The sequence below is a fragment of the Camelus dromedarius genome, chromosome 8, assembly GCF_036321535.1.
Source record: "Camelus dromedarius isolate mCamDro1 chromosome 8, mCamDro1.pat, whole genome shotgun sequence".
NCBI classification, from domain to species: Eukaryota; Metazoa; Chordata; class Mammalia; order Artiodactyla; family Camelidae; genus Camelus; species Camelus dromedarius.
The window spans coordinates 77,873,959-77,893,468 of record NC_087443.1 but is presented as its reverse complement, the minus strand read 5'-3'; the positions used below and the strand labels follow the sequence as shown (position 1 = coordinate 77,893,468).

General features: G+C 42.0%; 2 protein-coding genes across 5 annotated transcripts in view; one reads left to right on the top strand and one right to left on the bottom strand.

The window, feature by feature from the left end:
* The window catches only part of FANK1 (fibronectin type III and ankyrin repeat domains 1), a 91,414-nt gene extending 90,858 nt beyond the window's left edge, over positions 1–556 (bottom strand). For 2 of the 3 annotated variants that reach the window (XR_010382012.1, XM_064488529.1), the window contains exon 1: positions 451–544. Coding sequence is in view for 2 of the 3 variants with exons in the window: in XM_064488529.1 (XP_064344599.1) it covers positions 451–463 (13 nt within the window). In the remaining variant the exon portion in view is untranslated. Of the gene's footprint in view, positions 1–450 lie in introns of all 3 variants that reach the window. The other variant, XM_064488528.1, reaches the window with a different exon arrangement.
* Positions 557–599: 43 nt separating this feature from the next.
* The window catches only part of DHX32 (DEAH-box helicase 32 (putative)), a 50,162-nt gene continuing 31,251 nt past the window's right edge, over positions 600–19,510 (top strand). Inside the window, exons 1-2 of one of the 2 annotated variants that reach the window (XM_064488523.1) lie at positions 600–946; positions 14,950–15,476. In XM_064488523.1, coding sequence (XP_064344593.1) covers positions 15,198–15,476 — 279 coding nt within the window. In that variant the 5' untranslated portion in view covers positions 600–946; positions 14,950–15,197. Of the gene's footprint in view, positions 947–14,949; positions 15,477–19,510 lie in introns of those variants that run through there. The other variant, XM_010993278.3, reaches the window with a different exon arrangement.

The window sequence follows — 19,510 nt, the reverse complement described above, 5'->3', positions numbered from 1 at the left end:
AAACCTTTTTTTTTTTTTGCTCCTTCAAATCTCCGACTTCTGGGAGGAGGAAGGGGTCTCTAATAAATACAAGACCAGCCTCGCTGCACGTTCAATTGCTGAAACTTTAGAAGGAGCATGGCTATTTACAATCAACGACTCAAACTACCAAACTAAAAATAACAACAACGACAGTAATAGTAATAATAAACGGAATTGCTTGGGGTCATTTCAGGAAGGAACACCCTGGGGGCGCTGTATCCTTTTGCCCACACACCAAGCTCACCCGGGCCTCCGGCTCCCGGCGGACACAGTCGGCAGGGTTTAGCCCCCTTCTCTCTCCAAGGGAGAAGCGCGAGGGGGAGACCGTATTTCCAGCGTTGAAAGCCTGCGGAGCCGCGCGCCACACCCGTTCCGGGGAGGCCCGCCCGCCCCGGCCCCCGCCCCCCACCCCGGCCCGGGCCCCCTTACTCTGGGGCTCCATGGTCAGCTGCTCCCGGGCCCCCACGGGCCGAGCCCCGACGCCGCCGCCGCCCCGCCTAACGCCTCTCCTCCCGGCCGGCGTCGCTTCGGTTGCCCTGACAACCCGGAGGGCGGGGGAGGAGGGGCAGGAGGGACGGCGAGAGGGAGGGACCAAAAGCCGCGAGGAAACGCGGGCGAGCGCGAGGTCCCGCGCGTCGCCGGGGGCACCGAGCAAGGGTGGCGGCCTGGCGGGCGGCTGAGGACTCTGCCCCGGAGGCCTGGTCGGGCGGTCGCGCCCTCCTTGGCGGCCCTCGCGCCCCCGGTGCGGCCAGTGGCCGGGCCTTCGGGGAGGGGGCCTGCGAGCCCTCGGTCGGCATCCCGAGGCGTCCGTCGGTCCGTCGGTCCGTCGGTCCGTGCGTCCGGCGAGCTCGGCCTGCCCCGCGGGGAAGGGCGGCCGGGCCTGGGCCTCGGCCTCCCTCCCAGGACTCGGGAGCCGCCGCTGCAGGTAAGGGCCGGGCCCCGCGGCGGGAGGGGCGGGTGGGCGGCCCCGGCGCACCTGTTGCGGCCGCCGGGGCTCGGCACACCCCGCCGCCTCGGGGCTCCCTGCCCGCTGGCCGGCCCCGGACGACCCCGCCCCGACCCCCGAAACGCTCCCGCAGAGGCGGCCTCCGCGCCCTGCCTGCCGGAGCCGCGCCTGAGCGGGAGGAGCGAACCTGTGCGCACCCGCCCGCCAAGGGGGCGCCTCGGCCGCCGGGGACGGCGGCCCGTGCCTGGGGAGGGTGGAATGCGGGCACTGGTGCCACACTCACGGGCGCCTCTCCTCGCGTCAGCAGCGGGCCCAGCGGGCCTCTTGAATCCTGGAACCCGGGAGGGTTCCTTTGCCCGCAGTGCACTGTCATCCCAAGTATCACATTTCAGGCAGTGGGCCCGGGTCGGATCGTTCTGGATGAATTAGGTTTTGCTTGTTTGTTTGTTTCAGTTCTCCTGGTTTTCGATTGAGTTGTGGAATCAGCCCACACATCTTGTACCAAAACTTTGTAGGGCTGTTACACAAGTGTAGCATTATCCCACACCCTAGTCTTTCATAATACTGGTCTGTAAAACACGGGTGCAGGTAGTGCTTTAAGGAAGCTTTGAGGATCACAAGGGATTTTACCTGGTGGGTTGTAAAAATTCAAACCACAAGGAGAGTGCTATACAGAGGTTAAGGAAAACAACCGTAAGGAGGAAAGAGAAACGAGAAGAGAGAAGAAAAAGATGACAGTGAAAATGCAGGTGGGAGGAAAACGCACTGATTTAGGACTCACGTCTGGAGATTGTAGCCCCTCCATCAGTTCCTCCCGCTGCCCTAGACAGTACTTGAGGGGAATGAAAAGAAGAGGCCTTTTTGGCCTCTTGTCATGTAAGTGATTACTCATTCTTTGCCGCTAGAGAGATTTCTACTCCGCAGATGACAAGGACATCAAGGAGAATTACTTTCCTCTTAGAAAGAGAATCATCCAGAGGTTAATTGAACCTGAGAAGCATATATTATGTGATGGAAATGGAGATTTATTATATTCCACCAAATTAGTCTTTTCCCTCTCAGACTCCATGGGGACTTTTTTAGATTAATTGTCAACGGAGGGAGGTTTATGTGTGGATATTGACAAGCAGTGTGATATATACAGAACTCATAATTCACAAGCCCAAAATTAAAGTAATAAATTAAGAATGGAAAGTAAACACTTCATGGTACCTTAACTACCTGTTCCTGAAACTTAGATTAAGCTTAACTCCAGGGGATGGATTTTTAGACAGAAAGCATATGAGATCAACAGGACTTCAGTAGTACAATGTTTTCAAATTCTAGTTTTCACATCATTAGCAAACTCATGAATTGGTCTTTTCATCCAGGGAACAAACATAGTGATATTCATAGGTATGTCATAATCAAAGTGAGAAGATAGTGATAAAAACCTGACCTTTATTAACAAAAAAAGAGGTAGAGTTAAATTTTGCCATAGAACAAAAAATCAGGCATTTGTATTTAGAAAGAAGAAACAACATTGTAGATCTTCATGCCAAAGTAACAGGGACCCAAGAATTTAATAGTTGCATGTAGATTTTAAGCTTGGAGGTTGCTGTTGTTGAATACTTTATGGTAATATGGAAGAATGAGTTTATCATTCTTGGACTTGACATTGAGGAAGTCTTGCATGGAAATATTTTAGGTAATAGGTGACTTTGGCAACTGTGAAAATCAACATTTGGTTTTAGGGGGTAGCGTACCTGTGGAAGAAATGATGAGTTGGGGGATGGAAATGGCAGGAGGGAAAGGTATAAAAGTGTCTAAGGCAGGGACAATATTCAGTTTTTCTTTCTCCAGCACCTAGTACAATGTACTTCTAAATGCCCGTTGAATGAGTGAGAAGAGCTTTAGAGAAATTGCTCTAGATAAAGGGATATGCTTTATTATTGGAGGAAATATGCTGAGATCAGAAGGTTGCTAGTGGGCTAAGGGTTGAGATGATCGGTAAAGGTATTGGTTGTCCCTTTTGGGGTTTTCCTACTACTGTGTTTTCTAGGTCTTTTCAGGGGCATGTTCAGGGTGTTATGTTGATGGTCAAGTTAAAACAATGTCCTGATTTTTTTTTTTTAAGGTTTCCAAGCTCATCAGTGGATAGAATAGTTACATTATTATTTACTTTGCTGATGCTTAGCTAAATGTAGCAAACCAAAGCCCTATCATGGTGAATAACAAGGTAGCAATTAAGACACAGAGGTAGCCTTTCTTTTTCTTATTTAAATCTCTTGTCCACATCAGAATTCAAAATAAAAATAACTCCAGCAGGAATTTAACATTATTTAATCCAAGTAGGATGATTTTAAAAAGAAAAAGAAAGAAAATGAATGTGTTATTCTGTTTCCTACCTAGCTCAGCAATCCTAAGTCAGAGGAAGTTTCTGTTTTTGTTTTTGGATTTTTGTTTGCTGTTTTGCCAGAGTGAGGGTACTTTCTGAAACTCATCAGGAGTTCAGTCAAAGGCAGAAAACAATTGTATTTCCATTTTTGCTGTTTCCTTTCTGTCCTCCAGACCTGTCATGGTCTGCACTCAAATTTTTGGACTCAAGGAATGCTCATCTCTCAGCTCTTTTAATCATTCGTAGTATAATCAGACTACAGAACCGTGCTGCCTGCTCCCACCCCCATCTGGAAAGTCTTTCCAGGATAGGCGAATGCCCACTGAATGGGTTCTCTTTCCTCCTGGGGACACTATACAATTTGGCACTTAGCCCTATAGTCTACTTTCTTGTGCAGTTTTTTTCTCATTTTTTGTTTATGGGTCTTGTGCCTCTGATTAGATTAAACATTGCAGAGCTAAGTCCATAACCTAGGCTGCTTCTGTATTCCTTTTAGCTCATAGTGGGTTTTCATTGTGCACCTGATAATTTAAGTAGGATAACAATAAAAAGAGGACAAACCTTTGGTCAGGGATGATTACATTAATTCTAGCTCGGCCACCTTGGGGAAGTCAGGAGCTATTACTTCCTCATTGATGACTGGGGGTACTAAAACCTGCACTGGTTGTCTAACAGTCAAGTTGTAAGAATGAAAATAAAATAAATGTGATTATAGGTATGAATAATAATACCTTGTATATTGTAAAGAACTTCTTCAATGTAAAGGGTTGTTCCTGCTTTATCAATAGTGTGTTAGGTACTTCCTGGATTCTGGAGTTGCTATTCGTAAAGCGAACAGGAAATGACCAGATGGGTTGTATGTGAGGGTAGGAGGGCTTCCTAGGCAGAGAAGTAGCTTGGGCAGAGGCATGGAAGCTTGGGAGACCAGCTCTGGGCTGAAGTTCATTGTGGCTGGAGCAAAGAACTTGTTAGAAAGGAGTGGCAGGAAGTAAGGCTGGAGCGGTAAATACAAGGTAAATCAGAACGAACCTATGGAGTGAGATTTTTATCTTGAAGGTAATAAAAAGGACCTGAATTGGTGACACAATCAGTTTTGCATTTGAAAGGGATCGCTGGCCACATGTGAATGACACATTGATGGAGAGCCAAAATTAGAGGCAAAAAAACCCCACAAAACTGGAAATTTTGCAGTAGTTCCATGAAGAAATAATAAGATAACTCAGGCAGTGTAGGTGGGACTCCAGAGGAGGGGGCTGCTGGGAGAGGTGGAGTTTGCAGCCTTGATGTTGTTCCGGGAGAAGCCAGGGGTGACTCCCAGCTCATGGAGGGGATTGTTCTGTTAGTTGTTGAAATCTGGAACACTAAAGAAGGAAAGAAGTCTTTCTTTTTCAGGAGTGTAAGAAATGTGGTAGATGATGAGTTCACTTTTGAATGTTAACAATGAAATTGCCTGTCCTCTAAGTTGGGATATCTTATTAGCGGTCAGACACGTGGGTCTGGAAGTAAAGAGGAAGTCTGAGGTGAAGATGGAAACTTGGATTAAGCATTCAGTAATTGAGGTTAAAATGTGAGTGATACTCTCCAGGGAGATTATGTGCAATGAGAAGAGGGTCGAGGATAGAACTCTGGGATACACAGGTACGTTCTTTTAGGAGCAGGGTGCAGTGCAAGAACCCAGGGAGACTAAAGAGTGACCGGAAAAGTAAGCTGAAAATCTGGAAAGGTTGATAAAACGGGATCCCTACTGTTTGGGGTTTCATGTGTTGGCATTCCTTGAAATAATTATATTTTCCTCTGCCTGACATAGAACACACAATCTATTATTGTCAATGTATTATTGTTTTATTAAAGTTAATGCAAAATGGCTACCCATTACTTTATTAACAAGAAAGAAAATTTCCTGTCATTTGTGGTTTTTCGCAGTCTCCGTTTGGAGCGACAGTTCAAGTAAAATGTAAATTTAGGAGGTATGATGATGTCTCAAACAAATTCTGTCTCTAGGAAAAAAAGATGGATAAAAGTTCACTTTGTATATGTTGGAGGTCAAATAATTACATTGACTTTCTTGGGGAGACTAGCAATAGCCTGTTCTTTAGATTTCAGCTTTTATTAGTTCTCATCAGTTTGCTTAGGTATCTAACTAGACTGCACGAATAAGCCAAATTACTATTTTAGCATACTTTATTATAAACTCTGCTTCTACTCAGAATGATAGTTTTTAGAATATTATTCAGTAAGAAAGAAAAAAATCATTAAAATTATGTTGAAAAGCACTGAGTGACTCAGCCATCTGAAATTCTAACAAAATCATTGATTTACAAACTTATCTGTTGAGAGTGGTATGTTATTATGGTACATAAGCATTGCTTGAGCTTAGAAAGCCTTTCTGTATATACAGATTACCAGTAGAATGTAGGATTCTTAAAAAAAAATTGTGCAAGATTGGTTATTCAAGCTATATTTGATGTGAACCAATATTGAGTTAAAAGTGAATCATTTTTTATTTGAGTGTTTTTAAATAAATGATTAATTTGTTTACTTAAAATCAAAATGAAGTCAACTTTAGGAGTCTAGACGTAAGATTTTTAAAATACATTCTGAATTTTTACCTTAACTTGTTAAAGAAAGGTGTATACTAGAAACCAATAGGCCATGCTTTTGGGGAGCTCTGAGCCAGTTAAAACAAGGACAGACAAAGGGGTAATCATTAAAAATTCCAGTAATATTAAGTCCATTGTTTCCATTAAAATATAACATGCCTGGGAAATAAAAGTTTACACATTAAATATTAGACTGTAACTCCATGTGGGTGAGTACAACCATGTTTTTGTTTCCATAGAAGAACTGCACATTTTTGGTTGTGTGGTATTTTTTCCAGACCACCCTGCCTGACAGCTCCCACAGTACCGCGTTTCTCCAACCCACAGTGCTGCAGCGGGAGCCCACGTTCTTTAACGTAGCCAGGAAGCAGGTGGTGCAGCAGGGCTACGCATACACCGTGCACTTACCTGCGGTTAAGCTGAGATCAGACTGCATGACTTCAAGCACCTGCTCTATCACAGATGAGCTGCTAGAAGCTGAATAAATTAACTGAACCTCTGAAGGCTTAAGGCTTAGATTTCCTCATTTGAAAAATGGAAATAATAAAGTAAACCCTCATGGGGTCCTTAAGAGTTTAAATGAAATAATCCACATAAAGTGCTTAATTTGAAGTACTTAGAGCATCTGGCACCCAGTAAGCACTCTGTGAAGGCTAATTGGTAGAATGATCATCATTATCATTATTGTTATCATTAGTACCAGTCCAGCTTTAGTAGTAGCAGAGAGCTATTCTTCTCAAAATGTGGTCAGCAGACCAGTGCCAGTCCACAGACTGCTACTGGTTTGCAATAAGATTAGGAGCGTGTGCCAGAATGTGAATAGACTATGGCACTAATCATACTGTTTAATTCAGTTTAATAGCAAGACTTCTTCAACGAAGGAAGCAGTGAGTTAATTTACATGCTGGTACAAGCCCCTTATCTTGCCATAGACAAGCACTTTGAACAGAATTGGCATGGAATATGGGACTAATGATCCTGTTCTCCAAAAAAATAATAGCCCTTTATCCTGAAGACAGTTATTATTCATTCGTAATGCCTCATTAACCTTCTTTCTTCTAAACATTGTAATCATGGTTTGTAAGTATACTGTTTATTAATTCAGCAAATATTTATTGATCATGTAATCTTCACAAAGCCCTATATCTTCTTTTGTAGACATTGCAAAGATGGCTCAGAAATAGACCTTGACCTTAGGAAGTCTATCATAAACCTAGAGCTAGAGACAAAAAGTGAGAACCTGAGTAAATGTGAGTATATGTAGTGGGGGCTCACATTAGTGTTCCAGCTTTGTTCCAAAGGTTCCACGTAGACAGATGTCTCCTTTTGCTAAGTTGCTCCCATAAAAGGACAGAATTAATACCTTTTATTTCTTCAGCATTTATACTATCATCCTGGAGATCAGAGTTTACTTTATTAAGGTTGTGTTTCTCCTGGGAGATTCAGAAATCTGCAACACTAGGGAATATCTTAGTTTTTAAACATAAATGACAAAAGTACAACTTTTTGAGATTAGTGTTACAGAAGATTCATCCTTAGGTTCTAGATTTTCTTTTTTAATTACTGATTCTATGTTTGATCCTGTTTGCAAACTTTTCAATAATAAATTATTTCCTGCTCTGCAGAATATGGAGAGATGTTAAAAAGACATTAAATTATTCGAAAACTTTCAATAAAAATTAGCACAGCTTCCTTAAGAAAAATGCATTGGTCAAATAGAGTCAAAACAAATTTGGGAGTCATATTAAAAGAACAGTTTTATAAAAGGCAAAGGATGTGTGTGTGTGTGTGTGTGTGTGTGTGTGTGTGTGTGTGTGTGTGTGTATGCGTGTGTGTGTGTTTTCCTCAGAACGCTTTTCTTAAACAATGGAGAAGAAAAGGGATTGATTATGAATTAGATCCCAGAACAGACCTGTTTTCACAGACCTATGTGAACATAATTTTAAATACTTAAGAAATGTTACTTGGTCTTTAATATTTCTTAAAAATATTCACACAAAAATGATTCCTTGGTTTCTCTTACTGCCCTGTTTGTAAGCTTGCTCATAATCCCACTGTCTGTTCCATTCTGCCACTTGCATTAAACTGTCACCAGGTCTCCTACTACGTGATCTCAATAATAGCTTTAATAAAATTGAAGGTAGGTGTTAGAAAAATTACAGATAATAGTCAGAACCTTGAGTAACATCAGATTTAAGAGAATTGTAAAGAAAAGCAAAAAGAGTAAACAAAAAATTTTTTTTGATAAATGATTAAGTGAGTTAGACCCATGGCACATAAAATAAAACACAATCTCTGGGCCATAGCATATCAGGTCTTTTGTGATTTGGCCCCCTGTCTCATCTATAAATTTATCTGTCCCAGTCTTTTCCTTTGTCCTGCTACAGACCACCCGTATTTTCCTTCCTTTAGTTGCTTGGCTGTGAGATGAAGTCCTTGTTTCACACCCACGTTCATCCTCAGCTAGACTGGGAGCCCCACGAGGGCAGGAACCAGCCCTGCCTGTCCACAGGCGTCACCACCGTGTTCACAGGGTGGTCAGTTAGTAAGCGCTCAAATATTGGCTGAGAAGAAAATGGAAGACATGAAAATGTGGGCACTAAAGATGAGAAAACTTGACAATAGAGAAAACCTATTGGATTAAGAATAACACCTATAATAAAGCACAATCATGTCTTAGTCTTAAAAGCATAAAATCCCCAAAGAACAGAAAGTAACTCATTATCTCCTCAGCCTTAAGTTGCTACTTGAATACCCATTATATTTGGGTTCAGACTGAAAATTGCCGAGGAAGATACAGCTCAATAATGGTCTAAGTACAGGGGCTAAAAATATGAGGAAACGACAGTAAGTAGTACAGATGGTTCAGTGGTTCCCTAATATTTAGGGACGTTGCCTCCTCGTGTTGGTTATTTACAAGGGGCCCGAAAGGTCCGGGTCTGCTGGAGCAAGCACACTACTGTGTGAGTCTCAGTGCAGCTCTGTGATTTTCTGCACAGCAACTCTTCTCAAGTCATCAGGAAAAAGCAAGTTTAATAAATGTTGAAAAAGGAGCTGATTTGTGGTTTGGGTATATAGTTCAAGGGAAAACTTAAGAGCTTGTACAAATATTTCGGTTTGTGAATGTGGCGATTCACCAAAATTTCAGGCCATATCCTTTAAAACCAGCAAGGGTCTATTATAAATCATTAATAGAAGGGAACAAAAAGTTACAGAAATCCAGAAACATAGTGAGTTCCTGACAGACATGTTTCAGCTTTATTCATTCAGCAGCGGCAGGCTGACTTGAACTTTGAGGAGAGTGGAATAATGAAGGTGTAAATGTCTACGAGGTAGATTGCAGCGGGGAGACCAAGGAGAAGAGTGGGTGGTCACAGGCACCTCAGGATGGAAGACTAGGGAGATGGAAGGAACAGAATCCTGACAAGTTTTGCGGGACTTGGTCACTGACTTAACACAGGGCAGCCAGGAAAGGCGAACAGCAGTGTCTCTGGCGTGCTGATGACATCATTTGTTCGCTCACCAAATATTTATTGAATACTTCCTATGTGCCTGCTCTGCCGTAGGCATGGTGAGCAAAATATATACAGATCCCTGCCTCGTGGTGGGTGGAGGGCACCAACAGCAAACAAAGTAAGGAGGTAAAGTGTACGTTACGTGAGATTGACAGTAAGTGTTAAGGAGGAAAAACATGCAGATTAAGATACTAGAAAGTGGGTGGGGGGCATGGGTGAACGTTCAGACAGGGCAGCTGGGTGGCAGGGACGCCCTCACTCAGTTGACATTTAATGAAGATCTTTAGGAAGTAAGGGAGCTGGCCATTTGGATATCTGCGGAAAGGACATTCCAGATGGAGGGAAGAGCAGGAACGAGGCAGGTTGTGTGCATGTGTTTGAAGAGTAGTGAGGGGGTCTTGAGTGAGGCAGGAAGCTGCTGGGAATGAGGGCAGGGGTAGTGGGTCCCACGCCCACAGGACTGGTCGATCTGTTAAGGATTTCGGGTTTTCCTTGGAGTAAAATGAAGATTAGAAAATTTTGAGCTGAAGAGACATGAATTGACTTTACTAGGATCACTTTGGCTGAAAGGGATTGGAACCAAGACCAGCCAGGAGGCTGCTGCGATAATCCAGGTGAGAGGATGCTGGCTCAGACCAGCTGCTGGCAGTGGAAGTTATGGGGGTCTTGATATATTTTCAAGGTGGACCTGAGATGATCAGATGTATTAGTTTATTATCACTCTTGTAACAAACTACTACAAATTTAGTGATAATTTATTACCTTACAGTGCTGTGGGTTAGAATTCCATCATGGGGTCTCACTGGGTTAAAATCAAGGGGTTGGCAGGGCTGTTCTTCTTTCTAGACACTCTGGGAGAGAATCCATTTCCTTCTAGAGCTTCTGGAGGTCACCCACCTCATTCTTTGGCTCATGGCCCCCTCCCTCCATCTTCAAAGCCAACAACATTGCATCTTTCTGACCCTTCTTCCATTGTCATATCTCCTTTTGACTATGGCTGGGAAAGTTTCTTTGATTTTCAGACTCTTATGATTAGCTTTAACCCACCAAACTAATCTCACTTCCCAAGTGCCTTAATTTAATCACATCCACAGTCCTTTTTTCTCAAGCTAAGTACATATTCACAAATCCCCGGGATTAGGACACGCACATCTTTGGAGGCTGTTACTCTGCCTAGACACCCATTGAAGGATCAGATGTGGGATTTGAGATAAAGAAAAATCAATAACTTCAAAAATGTTGGTCTGAGTAGATGGAAGGAAGGGAGTAACTGAGATGAGAGGACCAGGTTAGTGGCTTTGGGGCAAATATCAGGAGCTCAGTCTCAGGCATGTAGAACTTGAAGTGCCTGTTAAATATCCAAGTTGGAGGTGACGAGTAGGTAGTTGAATACACGAGACTGACGTTCAGGGGAGCAGACTGACAGGGCTTATAAAGAGGGGTCCTCCACATAGGGATGGCATTAAAGCCATGAGATGGGACAAGACCACTCAGGCCCTACGGAGAGAAGAGGGAAGACCTCCAGAGACTAAGTTTTGGGAAATTTCCCGATCTCTGCAAACTGCTAAAATTGTGCATTTGAGAGTTTGGCAGTTGTGAAGAACACATTTTTTATTAAATTGAACATGGAGGAAAATGCGGAAGAGGAGTATTGAAGAGCAAAACCAACGAAGTTACTCAGGACAGATTTCGCCATCTTGTATCATTTAGTCCCTTGCAGTCTTCGTCCGTCCTTGTCTGGGAACTGCATTTGCATGTCTAGAAGTAGTGGACCACAGCCAAACGTGTGAGTGGCTAAGACACAGCTCATCTTACATCAAATTCTGATTCTTTCTTGCTGAGGTTGTTTCATGTTATATTAGATACGTATTATTTTCATAAATACTCATTCAAGAGTCGTAATAAAGTCCCTTCACGGGGCGGTCTTGGGCAGATTATGTAATGTACAGTCTCATGTAGGACAGAGTAAATGCCCATCTTTCAGATTTAAAATTCTGCAGTGCAGTGTAGTTTACACTGATGGCAGGACAGTTTCTATTAGATTTTATTTTGAGTGACATGTAACCTACTGTATTACTTGTCTTCCCTTATTTAGGTTGGTACTGCTAAATGTGCCAAAGGCCAGGACGTGGGTCTCTTGTATGTATTTAATTGCACTTGGGAGGAAGCGATTGCCATGGCTCATGCCAGCTGCAGGATAAGTGAGGAGAGGTGTATGTGTATCGTGGGAGGCGGTGGGCTCAGAACTCGGCCGCTCCCCACTCCGAGTCTGGAGCTCAGTCTGTACAGCAGTAAAAAGGTCCAGAGAGAAGTGAAAATGGGCATCACCAGCTTCATAGCTTCAGACACATTGGATTCAGGGTAGAGCTCTTTGTGGACTCAATCATTTCAAGTGTTTCTGTCACACAAGCCTAACTGGTTTCTAATGTAACAGGTAGGAGAGCAGGTTAGAAGAGCAGAGGATGGCCTCATCAAGTAAGCATGCTGACCATAGTGTGACGAGTGATGTGGGTACTAAATCCCTGGAGAAAAGAGGGCTTTGGGGTCACAGGCTGGCCTTTGACCCCTGACCCTTGAGGGAAATCTGAAGACATCATTCTGTTACAGGAACTGATGGTGACCCTGAATCATGGAGGAAAAATTACATTTTGAGTATCCTGTTGTAGCAGTTAGAAGCTTGGTTAACTGTTGCTGGAACTTGGCAGCTCACGGCTGTGACCATATAGTCTCTCCCGTGACTCTTTGGTTTGACTGAGCCCCTGTGGCTGCTCCTTCTGCTGGGGGTCCTGTTGGCTGGGTCTGTGATCATCTGGAAGCTTCAGTGGACTGGAGCGTCTTCCACGGCTCACCCGCATGGTTGGCGGTCTGTTCTTTCTGCCAGCCGACGCCAAGCTTTGGTCTCTAACCAGTGACCCCTCCCTGTGGCTTGGGCACCTCACAGAATGACAGCTGGTTCCCAGGGGAAGTGTTTCAAGCACATGAATGCCTTGGAAATAGTTCAGCATCACTTCACGGCGTTCTTGTGGTCGTAGAGAGTCACAGGGACAGCTCAGACTCAAGGGGAGAGGAAATAGACCCGACCTCTGCAGGGGAGCAGTGGCAAAGAATCTGTAATAATCGTTAGATCACCACGACCGAAAAGTGGGTGATGTGTCTTACACGTTGTGAAGGGGCTAGTTGAGCTTTAAATCTCCAGAAAGATGACTATTCAGAATACATGACTATTCCCCAATGGTTTAAAATGGTCAATACTTTATAAGTAAGACTTGATTATGAAGAAATTTAATTACTCTAATTATAAGGTTATTACACTTGTAGGGAGCATTGTAGAATTAAGAGAAGCATTTCAAGGACACATATTTGGTAAAAATAATAGCTATGCTTTTTTTTTTTAAAGACATTAAACAATTCAGAAATAGTACCAAAGGCAATCATTGGTCATAATAATAGCAATTTAATTTACATGCACAATGAGATCCCTTGGAAGGGATTCTAGGCAGAAGAAAAGAAAATTGAACATAAAACTAAATGTCAACTTCTCTTAAGCAGTAGGATTTTCTGATTCTTGGAGGCCTCCTCAAAGTCACATTGCCCTGCAATCTCAAGCTGTTGTGTTTCTTGGAGTTAGTCTGTGGATCTGGTCTCACCCAGAGAGGCGGTGAAGAACGGGGACGTTAATCTATGTTACACTTATGTTATCACACCGTTATAATTCCATTATAATTTTGAAACAATGAATTTTACAGAACTGTACCTGCACAGAGCTAAAACGTCCTTCCCCACACCTTCCCCCGCCCCGCCCCGGTTGTTAGTGTCTCCCTCTTTTGGCCTATTTGTGTGTGTTTTTAGAAGTCCTATTCCGCTCTTTGACTTACCCCCACAGTATCCTGATGTGTTTACACAGTGCCTAGTTTATGAATTTAAGCCCCAAAAAGGCCTCAGCAAGTGTTTCTTAGGGATTGACTGTTTCCATGGAGCCTGGCTTGGCCAATGGAGAAGATTTTTTATTACTCTTGACTAGGAGCTGGCCCTTCCAGCCCCCTCACTGTAAAGCAGTGGTCCCAGTAAATGGGGTGCTGTAGAAACAGTGATCTGAGCGACAAAATGTCACGAACTATATTTTATTATTTGTTCTTTTTCACTTGAGTTTTTGTCTTCTTAGTTTTCACTTGGTTACTGTGAAAAGGGGCCTCTTTCCAGCAATACTGATAGGATTTTTAAAAAACCATCAGTGATTGGAAGACACCTAGGGAATATTACTGGTGTAAATTTTACCCTTTGTTAGGCACTTTCTCTTCCTCATTTAAATTAAATGTTGTATTTTATTGCCTCTTGAAGCTGACATGTTAGGCTCAAGACCCAGGAATCTCAAGAAATATGCTTACAATTTCTGGTTTAATTAAACAAACGAAAGACCTCATTAACAAAAGCTAGCCATAGCCTCAGATGGAAAAAATAATAATAATAAATACACTCATTCGATTTTGCAAATTGGCACAAGCAAATATAAAATAAAAGGTTTTTTTTAATATTCTCCTTTAAACTGGAGAATTCCTTAATTAAAAAAAAAAGTAAATAATAGACTTTCTTATAGCCAGTGTCGGGGAACACTCACCAGACCCTCACAGTTTTCCCTTTTATAGGGTCTGGCGTCTCTTTTGTAGTGGGATTAGTGACCACGTGATTGAGCCTCACAATCACAACATCCCCTGTTGCTTTCTGTTCACTGTCAGTCACGATGCAGGACGTGTGACAGAGGTCAGGCAGAGAGCTCCAGGTCCAGTGGAATTGTTTTCCAAACGATTAAAGCAGCCAGCTAGGCTTTAAGAGCTAGCCTATACTCAGCCATAATGAAATAATGCCTTTTGCAGCAACTTGGATGGACCTGGAGAATGTCATTCTAAGTGAAGTGAGTCAGAAAGAGAAAGAAAAATACCATATGATACTGCTTATATGTAGAATCTAAAAAAAAAAAAAAACAAAACAGACAAACTTATTTACAAAGCAGAAACAGATTCACAGACATTGAAAACAACCGTGGGGAAAGGGGGTAGGAAGGGATAAATTGGGAGTTCAGGATTTTCAGATTCTAACTACTGTATATAAAATAGATAAACAACAAATTCATACTGTATAGCACAGGGAACTATATTCAATATCTTATAGTAACTTATAGTGAAAAAAATATGAAAACGAATATATGTATGTTCATGTATGACTGAAGCATTGTGCTGTGCACCAGAAATTGACACATTGAAAAGTGACTATACTTCAGTAAAAATATATATATATATATATATGCAAAAAAACAAAAACAAAAACAGAGCCAGCCTAAATTATTCTTGGCCTTTAAACAGACAGCAGAAATGACAGACAGTAACCAGTTAACAAAAAAATGATGTTTTTGTTTTTGAACGCTTATGCTTTTTCTTTTGAACATCCTGTATGTATGTACCTGATTGTCCTTCTTCGTTTGTGTGTTGTTTTTAGTGTGGTCTGTCGACAGTTATTTAACGTGCTGAAGAGCGCTGAAGTGAGCCAGCACAGTAGCTAATGCAGCAAAGAAGAACAGATGCAGATTTGAGAAACTCAACTAGCTAAACAACCTTGACCTGAATGAAGTCCTAGAGGCTGGGCCGTCCGAGTTTGTGCACATAGCCTCTCCCCTCGGCTTGCAGTGGGCAGTGGTAGGAGAACCCTGACTGTGGAATGCCAGCTGCTTAAGCTCATTGGACACGATGGAAGAAGAACTGGGATGTCCAAACTCCTCCCCCGAAAAACGCTACTTTCCCGAATCCCTCGATTCCAGCGATGGGGATGAGGAGAGGATTTTGGCCTGTGAGGACCTGGAACTTAACCCTTTTGATGGATTGCCGTATTCATCACGTTATTATAAACTTCTGAAAGAAAGAGAAGACCTTCCAATATGGAAGGAAAAATACTCCTTTATGGAGTATCTGCTTCAAAATCAAATTGTGATTATTTCAGGAGATGCTAAATGTGGCAAGAGCTCTCAGGTGAGTAGCCTCTAAAAAAAAAATATGCCTTATATATTGTATGTTTTTAACTTAAATAATTACCGTGTCACAGCACAGTGGTCTGTTTTAGTAGTGATATTATCTAAATCAGAAAACAACAAAATAGAGCCTTAGAAATTCAGGCACAACAGTTAAATTACTTGCCTAATTTTATTTATTAAAGCCAGCTGAATAAAAGTGAATAACATTTATGTGGCTATTAATTGTGTTTATTGTACTACTGAATTTTCCTTAGAAAAGCAGGAAAAAAACTATTCAGATTATTTTCTTGCGCAGATTATATTTTAAAGGATGTGATAGATGTTATCTGCCCACCATAAATTTTGGGATTAACTGCCATGTTTACACGCCCAGCAGTCTGATAGTCAAGATAAGTGGACGTGTTTATTGGTGAAGCTGGTTAAGTTACAGAAATTCAAAAGCACAAGGAAATTATTTTCCAGACTGTAAGAAATAACTGAGTGGCCAAATATGATCCAGGCCCAGAGCCACCCCCTCCAGGATCAAAAAAGGAAGAAAGAATTAATGTAAATAGTTAATACTTACTGTCCACTTGATTGTTGTTATATTTGTACTTCAAGTTTGATTTTAGTGAGATCTCTATTTTACTCTTAAATTTTAAGTGTTTCTCTTATTAAATTAATTTATAGATTCTTGTGATACAGGAATTAGAGCAGACCACAGAGATAACCTGATAGAACCCTTTCATTTTTCAGATGATGAAACTCTGGCCCAGAGGGATTTGATAATTTGTTTAACTAATGTCTCATAACCATCTGAGCTGAAATTCTAAGAGCTCTTTCCAGTATACATTGCTGCTTCAAGCTTTTATTATCTCTGATGCTTGCTTGTTCTAAATATAACTTGAAAAGAGATGGGATGGAAAATAGGTGTTTTTTCCTATAATTTATAGCTGCCAATATCAAGGGTTTATTATGATTTTCTGTTTGTTATGATGCGTTGTTGCTACAGTGAATGGTTTCAGTTTGTCTTAAGAAGCTAATGATGAAAATTGAAGCAGTGTAGTTTTCCTGGTTTCTTGGGACAAATGGCAAGTTAAAAATTATTTCAAGTTTTTATTTTGCAATAATTTCAGACAACAAAAAGTTGCAAAAATAGTACAAAGATTTTCTGTATATACTTCACCCAGATTCCCCAAATGTTAACATTTTACCAGTTTGCTTTATCATTCTCTCTGTTGGTGTACACACACACACACACACACACACACACACACACACACACACACACGGAGTGTTTTTATATTCTGAACCTTTTATGGTTAAGTTGATGATATGATACCCTTTGCCTCCAAATACTTCAGCAATATCTGCTCCAGGGCTAGCCACAACAGAATCAGGAGTAGATATTGACACCTCATTGTTATCTAATTTATAGACATTCAGTTTTCATCAGTTTTCCTGGTAAGGACCTTAGTAATAAAAAAAAATCTGGTTCAGAATCCAGTCCAAAATTACAGTGCGTTTCATCGTCAGTTCTCTTTAATCACCTTTAATCTGAAGCAGCTTCTTAGTCTTTCCTTGTCCTTCATGACCATGAGAGTTTCCAACAAGTTAATTATTTTGTACAACATCCCTCAGTTCAAATGTCTGATGCTTCCTTTGGGTTAGATTCCAAGTGTGCATTTCTGGCAGGAAGAGCATGGAAGTGCTGTGTGTCCACCTCAGGGCATCATGTCAGGAGACACAAGATTCTTCCCATGGCTGGTGATGTTAAATTTGATAACTGGGTAAGGTGGCGACTCTCTTGATCTTTATTGTAAGGTTGCTCTTCCCCCCTTGGGGGAGATACCATATTGAAATATATGGGGAAACTGTGTAAAGTGTGCTTCTCATCATGCACTCGCCTGCTAACGTGAGCATCCTTTGATGATTCTTCCCTTTGACATTACTGCGTGGTGGTAACCAAATGGTAATTTTTCGGACATCCCTTCTACGTTTAATATTTGGAATTCTTCTGTAGAACTGAGCTTTTTCTTCTTCATTATTTATTTTTTCATTTATGTCAGTGTGGACTCAAATTCTCATTTTGTCCTGTGGATTATAATCCATTACTAAGCCCATTTGTTTTGTTGCTCAGAGTATCCCTAATGTGTCCTATAGGAGCCCCTTCACGATGAATTCTGTATTCTTCCGACATCCTTCTCTGAGCATTTCTTTGCCTTTTGGCACAGCAAGGTATCACAGGCTCATCTAGTCTGTTCCCTGTTTCAGTCTTGGAAGCAGCCATTTTGCTCAAGGAGCCCTGGTTCCTTTCAGTGGAGATTGTATTTAAAAACCAGGAGCTGGGTACTGAGTGCCCACTGCCATTGACTTACTGCTCTGTGGCGAGGAGACACACGCGTGTGGTGTGCACACCTCTCCCTCTCTAACTCTGTAGCTGTTTCTCCTCCTGTGTCTCTAGTTCTTTCAGTTTCTATCTTTCTCTATTTTCCGTCTCTATTTCTTTGCTTACATTTCTCTCTCCTTGCGTATTTCTGTTTATCTCTATTTCTCCGTATTCTTAAAAACCCCGGATTGATACTGATGCCTCTGCTTCCACTCAGCTGCACAGCATTCATACTAGCCCTCCCCGCTTCCATATTTGTAACTCCCTTCTCTACCTACGAGAAACTTAGCCCTCATTATTCATAATATCTTTACTTGTTCAATACTTAAAACTTAACTTCAGAATTGCTAACCCACACTGCTGTCAAAAAAATTTTTTAATACATACTTCTTGAGTTTTCTTTTAGAATTTGTGATCTTTATGGGCAAGAATTATTGTCATATATTATGTGATATGTTATATTAATACCTAGCAGTGGTTTCTCTTGTCATCTTTAGCTTCTTAATCTTTTAAATAATCATGCTTGTTTCTGTCAAGTATGAAGGCAGTATGTATCTTCAGGGTGAGAGGAATCAACACAGTACTCAAATGATGACCAAATGGTCCTTTTCTAAATTAATCCAAATAATGAGAATATCAGTTGTTTTCTTAATTCTTGAAATAGCTTGGTTATTTTTTAAAGAGCTTTTAAGACTTTTTTCTTTTCCCTCAGAGTTTTAAACCTTTCAAAGAAAAATGTGTCTTTAGACCTAAGCCTTCCAAAGAGGACCACAAGTTTTCTGCTAGATCCTAAAAATTCTCTCTCTTTGGTGCAGATGGCATGAAGGCCGTTTTGTGACTGCCCTCTGGAAAAGGGGACAACTTTTCATACGTTTACAGAGCATTTGCTTACTGCCTTTTTTGGGGCAGGGTTCTGAAAGAGCCTAAAAGAGCATGAAATATGTTTAGAACCATCTATTTTACTTACTTGTCCTTCTCCAGCTTTTGTCCTGAAATTTCCCGTGAAACGGATGGGTTAGTGAGGTGACTAAGCATGACCCACCTGAGAGCCTAAATTGAGAAGCTGTATAGAACATCTCCACCTTATTAGCTGAGTGCCGCACCCACCATTTTCTGCTGGTGGACCCTGCCTGTGTTCACCCAGGGTATGTACAAATACGGTATCTGGGATGTGTGACGCTGAACCCTCAGGAATGTATTCTGACGTCCTGGCTCCTGTCGGGCAGCCTTAGGGGCAGGCTCAGGCTTGGGTGCTTTACAGGAACATTGTTGTAGGGATTCGTGAATTGGTGGTCCTCAAGGTTCCTTTCAGCTTTTGGAGTCCATGATTCTGGAACTTAAGTAAAAGTGAGTGATTGAGACCTTGGCACAGCTGCACCCTCGGGTCCAGGAGAAGAATCAGGCCAGTGATGGAAATGATGGTTTGGGGGCCTTTGGGTCTAGAACGTGTTTAACTGGAGTTGCATTGTGTCTAGCAGATGGCTTTTCTTCTCACTTTCTGTATTCATACATCCATTAGAGGAGGGGGCAATCCAGCAGTGCATGGAGGGGCGGGAAGCTCTACCCCGGCGTGACTCACATGGATGTCCTCTTGCTGCAGCGGCAGTGGTGAGACTGTAGCTGCTGTCTTGGTCCTGACCTGAATCAGGCCCCCGAGGACCTGG